Genomic DNA, 12,022 nt, shown 5'->3' with positions numbered 1-12,022 from the left:
GAGCTTTTGAAAATTTTTAAGCCAGTTTTTTTTTTTTTTTTACCAATAAAAAAATGCATCAATCTTGGAAAAAAAATTAAATCAAAAGTATTGTCATTTAAAAAGTAGGTAGAGTGACCTCTAAAAAAAAAAAACATATTATTTTAAATTATAATAATTTGAGCTTAATTTATTTATGTCATTTAAAAAATTATATTATATTATTATTTATATCATTAAACAAAAAATTTCCTTGTAAATTATTTCAATGTGTATAAAATATTTTTATTAATTTTTTCATCTTCGATTATAATTACTGCAGGACAGAGTACTTATGAATAAAGCTAGTTTAAATTAAAAAAATCTACTGTCTTATTATTTATATTTATCCTTTTAAAAATAAATAAATCGTGTTTAACTTCACGTTGGTTTTTTTATTAACCAAAAAATTGAACATTAAACAGTAATCAATTATTTGAAGATAATTGTTTAACAATTATGAATACAGAAGTAGTTTAAATTTAAATAAATATATAATGGAGTACAAGAGAATCCAAAAATTATTACTAACCGAATATCAAGAGTTTACTGGAAGAGTTTTAGTTGAATCTCCTTTCGCCGAAACAACGAGAGATGGCCAAGGATTACGACAAGTCTCTTTAGGATTAACATCATCAAAATTTATAATAGCATCTGATATCATAAAAATAAATTCTGAATTTATTTGCCCGTCTGAATTAGATCCAGCCATTGAATCATTCGAATTAGTTTCTATTTATCCATTAAATTATATCACTCTTAGTATTTATCGTCGTAAACGTAGAAAAACTCTAAAAGCAAGGTATAATGATGAAAATAAAAAAGAAAAAAAAATTGAAAAAAAAGTATAATTAATTATCATTTTGTAGATTTATTGATGGACAAATAAATTACTATGAGCTTGGTGGAACTGAAAAAAAAGAATATTATTGGAATTTATGGTGCAAACATATTAGAATATTTTTATCACAAAAAGATAAAGGGAGTTCTCTATCAGAACCATCAGCCGCAAGTTCAACAAGCACCAGTACTCTTTATGTATTATCATCATCATCTTCTTCATATTCATCCTCATCGTCTTTTAAAGCGCAAACTGATAAGAAATATAGAAAGCATAGCACCGGAATTGATAGAAAAAGCAGCTTATGTCGTTTGTGGGCTCAATACGGTGGTGCTGGTGATGGAAATTCATCTCAATGGCCGAAAAAAAATTTATATTTAGGCCCATCTTACGCCGAACTCGGTTATGGATTCTATACTCCAATTATTAATAACGAAACTACTTTTCTAAGGTTTATTATTCTATTTATTTATTTATTTTTTATTTAACTTAATAATTAATTATGTTTATTTATATAACCAGAAATGAATCAAATTCTTCGACGGATTTAATATTTAAAACATCTAATAACACCTGGCCGACGAAGACAAGACGTAAGAATCTCACAAAAATCCAATCGTTTCACTATAATGACAACACAAATAGTAAACGAAAAACACGGATAAAGAAAAAAGAATACAAATTGATAACAAAATCATCGCAGGAAGGCTCAAATATTTCAAGTGACACATTATTAATACCAAAAATATCACGATTTAAATTTGGAATCGACGAAAATTGTATCACGGGTTTGTATCTAGAGCCTCATTACGGTGATCCACATCATTTGGTAGGTGTTAAGTCTGCGTACAAACTTATGGATCCGTACAAATTCATTGAGAGTGGTGTAATTGTTTGGGAAAAAAATCACATTAAAAACGATAAAAAACACTTGAGAAGATGGGGTTTAGTACCAAAAGCTCATTTTCTTTACGCCCTGGGTCCTTGGGCAGTCACACCTGGTGATAAAATATCAATCCAACGGAAAAGATCCTCAAGCGCTGTTGCAATACGTCGACACAGTAATTTGAATAATGATTTTCAGTTGCAAGTCTCGAAAAAACAATTAACTTCGTCTGTTTCTTTGACTTTACTTACTCAATTGGTTCCATCTGTTGAAATAAATAATTCAATTAATAATAATAGTAAAAAACATTTTATTCTATTTTGGACACCAGATTACTGGTATCGTCCCAAGTCAGCAATAACTTCTTACCGAGAATTACAAAATCACTTGATTAATTTACGGGATTATCATTCGACGAAAAAAAAATCAAATAAAAATTTTTTTTTACGCAAAAACACCAGCAATGCAAGTGTTGATTCTGTTAAATGCGATAAAACAAATTGTATACTGAAAAAAATATTTTCAATCAAGGATTTAAGAAACACTAATAATTATAGTTACAATAATAATAATCATCATAAAAAAAACGATTCTATAAATCAAATGCGTAAATTATTGAAAATGAATTTAAAAATAACAGCATGGGATTTAAGTAGTTCAACAATAGCTCAACAATTGACACTTATCGATCGGGATTTATTTTTGCGGATTTCGTTAACTGAAATTGAAATATTAATTACTCAAAAACTATCAAAAAATACTCCAAATGTTCGTGCTTGGATAGCATTTAGTCATCGAGTTTCTTGTTTGGTAACCAGCGAAATAATTGCTATAAAAAATTTCAATATCAGAGCTAGAATATTGACGAGGTTTATAAATGCTGCGTATAAATGTTACTCCATTGGTAATTTTCATTCTTGCCGTTCAATTTTGGCAGGTTTGCAATCACCACCAATTTATCGATTAAAAGATACATGGTCACGAATAAAAACTCACCATTCAACTGCTTATCATACAATTTCGAGACTATGCAAAGTATTTAAAAATACCCAGAGTAAAATTTATGAAAGAGCTTGGAATAAAGCTGAAAATTGTCCTCCATTGATCCCCTATGTTGGCGATATTTTGATAAAAATCCTTAAAATAAATAATTATGATTCTCTTAAGAGTTTAATCAAGTGTAATAATAATAATAGTGATATGCTAAAACAAGCAAGTAACAAAAAAACTCAAACTATTAATTGGGATGGTGGTTCGACTTTCATTACTCAACAATTACAACTGGATAAAGATCTAAATCCCACAGAGATTAAACAAACTGCTGACAATTACGATAAACTTAAATCTGAAAGAAAAAATATTGTTAGTAAAATATTATCCAGTTTTATCAAGACTAAAAATCCTATCAAGGAAAAGAGAGACAAATTTTATTGGGCAGCTAGACAATTATTGTTAGCTCGTAAATATTTTAATCGTTGGCAAACGTCAACTATCACTGCTAAAATTATTGCTCAAGACGATCAAAAACGTAATTTACGTTATTCTCAAAGAAAAAATATAAATCAATTGCTGATGTGGTTTGAAAATTGTCAAAGACACGCTCGGAAGTATGATTATCCTGGCCATTCGTTCGCTTGGGAATTTATACTCAAAGCAAGATATCGTGAGGACAAAGAAAATTTTTTCCTCAGCAAACTGCTAGAACCTGCATTAGACAAATAAAAAAAAAAATCAAATCTTTTATTTTTTATTTTTATCCTTTATATTTTGTACTTTTTTTTTTTATAATAATTTACCTTTTTAATAGAATTATATTTATTAAAATAAAAATACATTTGTTTAATTTAAAAATTAAAGTTTAGTAATTTAAATATCAAAACTTAAAGGTTTATTAAAAAAAAAATTCAAATAGTAATATCCAGAAGAAACGTCAAGTTTCTTCTCCTCCAATAAAAATTTACTATTTAACGGAAATGACAAAAAACTGACGAATAAAATATTCGATAGAGGAGAATGAAGCAACGCGATTGGTCGATTTTCCGGTGTGGATAAACTTAAATATGTGAAGGTAGCTTAATAAATACGTTACAGGGGTTACTACAGTGTGTAAAGTGCGAGCGTGGCGCGAGATTTTCTAGAATATTCTAGAGCGTCTTTTTATTTAATCGAACCTATATTCGTATCGTTGGTATCCCACAGGCTAGCGCCATGATTGGTCAGTTTTCAACGGCAGTAAAGAGAACATAATCGTACAGTAAAGATCGCAAGATATCTTGTGGTAACTCAACTTGATACTCTCGTGTCTCGTGCACTCAATTAGTTATTAAATTAATAAAATAAAACAAAATAAAATATTTTTATTGTAATTCAAGAGATAATAATAATAATCAATCAACGTTCATCCAACGAATCTACAAACTAATAATTTATAAGTTTATTTATTTAAAGTTAATAACATAAATTATTATAAATAAAATCAAGAGTTGGATTGGAGTGTAACAGCTTAGCAGAAAGTAACAGATCATAATTTAGTTGGTAGTGATCATTGTGATTCCAGAATAATCCGAAAAAATAAAGTAAAGACGAGTTTGTACGATGGCTGCTATGTCCGTCATTGGAATAGACTTTGGTAACGATAGCTGTTATGTTGCCGTTGCCAGAGCCGGTGGTATTGAAACAATTGCTAATGATTACAGCTTGAGGGGCACGCCGTAAGTTATTTTATTCATCAAATTATTTTATTTAATTATTTATTTATTGGATTGATAGATATATTTCAACTGTGTATGGTCAACAACCAGCGCCGGCGCACACCGGCATTCATTTTTATCAACGTTTTTTTTTTTTTGTTTTTTTTTTTTTTTTTTTTTTAATTTTTTGTACATATTTTATCAATTTTCTAAATATTTATTAGCAAAATTATTTTGGATTTGATTGATAAAAAAATTTTTCAGATCCCACAAGGAAATAAATAAATTTAAATATTCAGTAGCATTTGATGACTGGACGATTTACATGCATAATCGGAATTTATTTTATATTTAATTTAATTAGTATATTACTGGTTAAAATCATTTGAATATTGATTCAATTAATCATTTAAATATATATTTTTATTTATTTACTTACTCTACTTTATATAATTTTTTATTTATTTGATATTATTAATACAGACTGTCTAATTTTTTGACCTTATTTGGAGGTTGATATGATTCATAGGATACCCAAGGTCTTTCATACTAAAGCATTCGAGTATATATTAATAACAATATTATTTACTTTAAAAGTGATATCTCTATTTCTATTAGTAATAAATACTTTTTTACAACTGATATAATTAAATGTTACTTAAATAAATTTTGATATTTTTTTAAACTTAAAAAATAAAATAATCAGTTATGTCAATTATCTTGTTATTGATTGATAAAAAATTTATAAAAAAACATATTGATTTTTTTTATTAATATTACAGATCATGCGTGGCATTCAGCGAGAAAAATCGTATCCTCGGTGTTGCTGCTAAGAATCAGATGATAACTAATATGAAGAATACAATTTATGGATTCAAAAGGCTGTTGGGAAGAAAGCACAATGACCCTCAAGTTCAACAGGAACTCAGACACCTTAATTATCAAATTACTGAACAGCCTGATGGAGGAATCGGTATTCGAGTATGTATAATTTATTACATTATTTTTCAGCAAACCATTAATTATATTAATTTTAAATATTATTTAGTATAAAACTATTAATTTAAATAAACCGAGTTTATTTTTATCCAACAAACGTTTTAGCCCTTTGCTTCATAATTATTAAATCATTGAATATATTGAATATTTTAGGTAAAATATTTGAGAGAGGAACATGTCTTTACACCAGAACAGATCACGGCAATGTTGTTCACTAAATTGAAGGAAATATCAGAAAATGCTCTCCAGACATCCGTAAATGATTGTGTAATCTCGGTCCCTTCGTATTTCACTCAGGCTGAACGTCATGCTCTTTTGGACGCTGCGCGTATTGCTGGACTAAATGTTTTGCGTTTGTTCAATGAAACAACTGCTACTGCATTATGTTATGGTATTTACAAGCAAGATTTACCAACACCAGATACTCCACCACGAAACGTCGTGTTTGTTGACTGTGGTTACGCTAGTTTACAAGTCAGCGTTTGTGCATTTAACAAAGGCAAACTCAAGGTATATATTATATAATTTTTGTTAAATTAATTTATTGTAAAAATTATAAACTATTGATTATTTTTTTTTTTTTTTTTTTTTTTTTCTCAATTAAAATAGATGCTGGCTTGCTGCTCAGACAGCAATTGTGGAGGCAGAGATATTGACCGTATTCTTGCTAATCATTTCTGTAAAGACTTTCAAGCTCGTTACAATATTGATCCATTAAATAATCCCAAAGCTTACATTCGATTACTTGCTGAAGTTGAAAAATTGAAAAAACAAATGTCGGCTAACTCAACAAAACTTCCGATTAACATTGAATGTTTTATGGATGAAAAAGATGTACATGGTGACATGAAACGTGAGGACATGGAAACTATTTGTCATCACCTCTTCAAGCGTGTTGAAGCAGTATTGAAAAAGACTCTTCAAGACTCTGGTAGTTATTTATATTTTAAAACTAGAAATTTTAATAATTATAGCAACTAAAATCCCCTTAATTGCTGTTGTTAAATTTCAGGATTAAAAACTGAAGAGATTCATTCTGTGGAAATAGCTGGAGGATCTAGTAGAATTCCTGCTCTCAAACGATTGGTAGAAGAGGTATTTGGTAAGCCAGCTTCAACAACATTAAATCAAGATGAAGCTGTTGCTCGTGGTTGTGCACTTCAGTGTGCTATGTTGAGTCCAGCTGTACGTGTACGTGATTTTTCTGTCACTGACATTCAACCGTATCCAATTAAATTGTCATGGGACCCAGTAGACGGCGAGCAAGGGTAAATATTTGATTACATTTTTTTCTCAATAGTTTTAAAAACTATAACTAATTAATTTATTTATTTATTTATTTATTCAGAGAGGTTGAAATATTTTCATACAATCATCAATTCCCATTTTCCAAGTATTTGACGCTTAAACGTGATCATCCATTTACTTTGACTGCCAGTTATGATACACCGATTCCTACATATCCAACTACTCATATTGGTAAGAACGGTTAAGAATTTAATTTTCTCTTTATTATTTTTATATATAATAATAATAAAATTTATTTATCAATTTCAGGTGCTTTTCATATTAAAAATGTAAAACCTACGCCTGAAGGAGAACCGTCCAAAGTTAAAATAAAGGTACGATTGAATTTGAACGGTATACTGACAATTGCATCAGCCTCTATGACTGAAAAACGTGAATTAACACAAGAAGAAAAAGAGGAAGAAGAAAAACAACAACAACAACAGCAGCAGCAGCAACAGCAACAGCAACCCACCATGGAGACAGATCCAACACCACCACAGCAAGATAAACCTGACCAGGAAGCTCAGGCTAATGAACCACCAGCACCAGAGGTATATTTTATTTTATTAACTTGATAATTAGAATAATAAATTAATTTCATATTGTTGCGCATTGCTAAAAATCATCTCAGACTTGCACGTATATTAATTGAATTGAATTAAAATTAAAAAAAAAAAAAAAAAAATAAATAAATAAATTAATTAATTAATTAATTAATTAATAAATAAAAAGATATAATAGAAAAGAGATTTTGAAAAGTAGTGTAGAAAAATTGAGAAAAAAAAAAAAATATCTAATTACGCGAGCATGACTGTAAGTCTGTTGTGGTTTAGGTTAGCGCGGATAAGGGACGGCGGGACTCAGATGCTGATGATGATGATGGAAGAAATACAAAGTCTGCACCGTCCTATTCCTCGAGGATACGCTCTTGGTTCAGCTCGGTACGCGACACACTAACATTTGCTTGGACCCATGCGCATTACATACACACCTGTCCTTACTTTTTTTTACGCTATGTCTATTTAATCTTGAGCCACCATGTCTTCAAAATTATGCTCCAACGAGATCGCCATTTATTTTTGCGCACTTCACTGACGCGCACTCAGGACTTGAATTTAATTTAATTTTATTTATTTCATTCATTTAAGAGTTATCATACTTTCACTTCTCTATTCTATCTTATCAAACGTTACTTTTGGCATAAAATCATTTAATTGAAACTAGATCAATTAGATTTATTAACTCTATATGAATTGACAAGTTGTTTGAAGATACAAATGGTATTAAAAATTCTTCTGCAATCTCAATATTTGTTTTTTTTTGACTGCTTATTAATACTAATAATTCTAATAATTATATTTCTGTTGGCTTAATAATTATTTAAATTTCTTATTGAATTATAAAATAATTAGTGTGTTGGCAATTTCGCGTATCAGCGATATGTCAACGTTTTATTAAATAAAATTGAGCATTGATATTGATGCATATGGGTCCAAGAAGCTGTGTCACAAACCGTGCTATGGATGTCTATGCTATTTTTATTTTTTATTTTTTATTTTTTATTGTTATTTCTATTGCTTGATTTTTTATTGAGTTGCAGAAGAAATGTAGATTATTTAAATTAGTTTTATATAGTTAGATATTAATTTTTCACAAAGTTAACGTTTTAGGTTTTTAAAATAAATTTTTACTGTTTATCAATATCATTTAAACTAAATATTCATTGAATGTGTTTATCACGCCATTGGTATTTGTTTTGTGTGTTAATTAAGTATTTAATAACTTAATAAATTATTTTTTAGTTGAATAAAATTAATGATAACATTATTTGTTTATATTTTTTTTCAGGGTGATGATAAGAGTGATGACAAAGGTAAAAAAAAAGTACCAGTTCGTTCAATAGATCTTCCTATTGAAATTAATGCTGGAGGACTTCCTCAGCACGAATTAGATACGGCTATGGAAAAAGAGGTATCATTTTATATCTATAATTTTTAATCATTAAAATTATAAATATTTATAATAAATTTTGTTATAGGGTAAAATGGTCGCTGAAGACAAGCAAGAAAAGGAAAGAATTGACGCTAAAAATGCTTTGGAAGAGTATGTCTATGATTTAAGATCGAAAATTTCCAATGAAGATCAATTAGGATCTTTCATTACGGATAATGACAGACAAGCTCTCAGTAAAGTTCTTGATGAAGTTGAGGATTGGTTATATGGTGACGGCGAAGAGTGTAATAGACAAGTTTATGTTGATCGACTTGCTTCGTTGAAGGTACGTTCATTTTTATCAATTATTATCTTTTGTCTTAATTTTTTTTATTTAAAAAATTTTTCAAATTTATAGGCTCAAGGAGAACCAATTAAAGAGAAAAAACGAGAATATGAAGGAAGAAAAGTAGCTGTTAATGATTTAGCTGGTGCTCTACAAATCGCAAAAAAAACCTATGATAATATTAAATTATCGTTAGGAAAAGATGATAAATATTCTCATTTGACTGACGAGGAGCTTAAAGAAGCCGCTAAAACGATACAGGATAAATGGACGTGGTTAGAAGAAGCTCGTGTCGTTATCGCAGGTACACCACTTACACAAACATGCAGTATCACTGTAGCACAAATTCATAGTGAAAAACAGGTAATTAATTTATATTTTAAAATTAAATTTTATTTTAAATCAATAACATTCTTGATAAATTTTTTTTTTTTTTTTTTTTTTTCTTCTATTAGGCGTTAGATACAATTGTACAATCAGTTCTCAACAAACCAAAGCCTAAAGTGGACCCACCGAAAAACGATAAATCGAAAGAAAAAACCACCGAGGAACAAAAAAATCATCAAAATGCCCAAGGTGATGGTCCTAATCAACAGAATAATCAACAACAACCACCCGCGAAAGATGAAAAAATGGATGTCGAGTAACATTTTTAATTCCTTTCATTTTCCTCCCTTTTTTTTTTAATTTTTTTTTTTTTTTTTTTTTTTTTTTTTATATAGATCAAACATAAATCACACTCAATTCATCTAACATTAAATAATTGAATGGATACTAATACTGACGAGTACTTAAAAAATAACTAAATGAATTATTCTCGTCAACATACACAAGCGTTTGGGCCTCACGACTCACAACATATATTTAACGACTGCACTTTTTACTACATTATTTAATTTAGATAAAAAGATTTACAATAGTAATATAAATATGTAATTTTTTTTTTTTTTTTTTTTCTCATAATTTCCCTACTTAAAATATAGTGCTCACTCAAACATTCGATATTTAAAAACTTTTTCTACTACCTCACTTGAGTGTTGTTATTGATCAAAACATTTAGGGAAAATAAAAATGTTCAAAATTATTTATCATCAATAATCATTTTAGTTAGTTACCTCGAGAAATAAAACTAAAAAATGTCAATGTTGTTATAAATAACCATAATAAAATTATTAGTGAATCATTATCATTAAATATAATTAAAATAATATTGGCCTTATTTAATTGTGAGGACTGTCTAAATAATCAGACGCTGTGTCCAACGATAGTAAACAATTTAAATTTAATTAATTACCTAAATAAACAAACGAGATAATAATGAGTAAATGAATAACATTAAGATTTAAATACGTCGCAGCTTATTATAAACGTTCAAAAACAGTAGTTTTTACTATTACCTCGCTAGCTAAATTTAAAAGAAAGTTTAAATTAATATCGCAGGCGATTTTACGTATTAAATTGTAATGCTATCTGTTACATATTATTCATTCCATCACAACAGAATAATGATAAATTTTTAAATTTAATTTAACAAACTGGTACATGTGTATTGCATTTATCAACTATACTTTCAATAGATACAATACTTGTTAATCTACTGTGACACATTCAATTATTCAAATATATGTATGTTTTTTCTTTTATAAAGTCGCCAGTATGTTTTGTTTTAGATTAGTTTAAGAGTTGATTCAAAATTTGTATCACTCACTATTATTACTATTTAAATACTTAGATAAATAATACCGATAATAAATGGTGTATATAATAATTTGACACTTGATTGTTTAGTTATTAATGTTTTAATTTTAAGAATTATCGTTCAACAATTACTGCTTAATTTTTTTCACTATTAAATTAAATAAATAATTTAGGTGTTGTCTCTATTTTTATTCTTAACTATATATAACTATAATTTTTATTTGCTACATTATTTAAAGAATAATAAGTACAGATAATAATTAGGATTAGTTTTATTGTTTACATAAAATTAACCACATCGTAAGCTTTATAATAAATTAACTTACGAATCTCAATAGTATGAACAATTTATAATTCTATTATTTACATAAGTTAATTAAATAAATGTGTTTTTTTTTAATAATTTCATAATTAAATACGAATGTATGCAGAATTAATGGAACCATAATTTCTGAATGAAATTAATCTCTTTTCTCAGTTACCTTAGCCGGAGTATCTGAGTACGCTTTGTAAATAAAAGCACCCAGTGCAATGTGTAATGTAATTACCGCAATAATTGCAGCCGTAACGCTACTTTGCATACTATCTAATTTTAACAAACCTTAAAAGAAAATAAATTAATTAATTAATTGAATAATTATTTGACAGCTTATTTAAAATAGTATATTTACCTTCTAAAAGAATAATTTTGCTTACAAAAAATATTATTATCGGTAAGAAAATAATATTAGCACAGTAATAAAATACTGTTTTAAATATTTGCAAATCAGGTAGCTCCTATAATGACAAAATAATCAATAAATTAATTAAATAACAATAAACAATAATAGAGATAATTGTTTACTAACCCGGAGAATCATCTTAATTAGTTTTTATTTTTCTTAAATAAAAATTCTAAACTGAATTGAAACTCACGTGAGTTTTTTTTTGTTATAAATGACACGACACTAAATTCAATGATTACAGAATTATTTAGAGAAGATAAATAGTTATAAAATTATATCTCTTTTTACTAACCTAGCAAAGTCATTTTTATAAAAAATATCAGAGGGCAGCACCTAAAAAAAAAAAAAGTAAATCAAGTAATAAATTTATTATAATTTATAGTACTTACAATTTTTAATAATATTAGTAAATTATGATTATATTTATTAATAAAATTTTAGAATAAATAAATTAGATAAAATAAATAAATGATATAAATGTCAACTTGACTTGAGTTTTTTATAATAGACGCCGGTATTTGTTAACCGCGAATCTTTTATAAGCTTCTCGGGTATTCTCGTAATGAATTCGGTATTTCCCGCCTGATATTCGTATAA

The 12,022-nt window shown here is 27.7% G+C and overlaps 3 protein-coding genes across 4 annotated transcripts; 2 read left to right on the top strand and 1 right to left on the bottom strand.

Moving 5' to 3' along the window:
• Positions 1-476: 476 nt before the first annotated feature.
• Positions 477-3,475, top strand: LOC123262204. The gene is made up of 3 exons (XM_044724352.1): positions 477-820; positions 888-1,310; positions 1,382-3,475. Exons 1-3 carry the CDS (start codon positions 516-518, stop codon positions 3,465-3,467), a joined length of 2,814 nt encoding a protein of 937 aa, XP_044580287.1. The 5' UTR covers positions 477-515; the 3' UTR covers positions 3,468-3,475.
• A 484-nt stretch (positions 3,476-3,959) lies between these two features.
• LOC123262189 (heat shock 70 kDa protein 4) lies at positions 3,960-10,415 on the top strand. 2 transcript variants are annotated; one of them, XM_044724334.1, is made up of 12 exons: positions 3,960-4,456; positions 5,218-5,416; positions 5,588-5,944; positions 6,044-6,365; positions 6,447-6,702; positions 6,783-6,913; positions 6,992-7,275; positions 7,558-7,665; positions 8,573-8,695; positions 8,763-9,002; positions 9,075-9,365; positions 9,458-10,415. In XM_044724334.1, exons 1-12 carry the CDS (start codon positions 4,341-4,343, stop codon positions 9,647-9,649), a joined length of 2,619 nt encoding a protein of 872 aa, XP_044580269.1. In that variant the 5' UTR covers positions 3,960-4,340; the 3' UTR covers positions 9,650-10,415. The 2 variants fall into 2 exon arrangements, with proteins under 2 accessions (XP_044580269.1, XP_044580270.1); XM_044724335.1 differs by lacking the exon at positions 7,558-7,665 and having other exon boundaries at positions 3,963-4,456.
• Positions 10,416-10,948: 533 nt separating this feature from the next.
• LOC123262202 (vacuolar ATPase assembly integral membrane protein VMA21 homolog) lies at positions 10,949-11,726 on the bottom strand. The gene is made up of 3 exons (XM_044724351.1): positions 11,549-11,726; positions 11,372-11,477; positions 10,949-11,301 (listed from the first exon to the last, which is right to left on the bottom strand). Exons 1-3 carry the CDS (start codon positions 11,558-11,560, stop codon positions 11,162-11,164), a joined length of 258 nt encoding a protein of 85 aa, XP_044580286.1. The 5' UTR covers positions 11,561-11,726; the 3' UTR covers positions 10,949-11,161.
• Positions 11,727-12,022: the final 296 nt, after the last annotated feature.

The sequence above is a fragment of the Cotesia glomerata genome, linkage group LG3 (genome assembly GCF_020080835.1).
Source record: "Cotesia glomerata isolate CgM1 linkage group LG3, MPM_Cglom_v2.3, whole genome shotgun sequence".
Lineage (NCBI taxonomy): Eukaryota > Metazoa > Arthropoda > Insecta > Hymenoptera > Braconidae > Cotesia > Cotesia glomerata.
The sequence above is the reverse complement of the archived record's forward strand: the minus strand, read 5'-3'. Positions and strand labels throughout refer to the sequence as shown.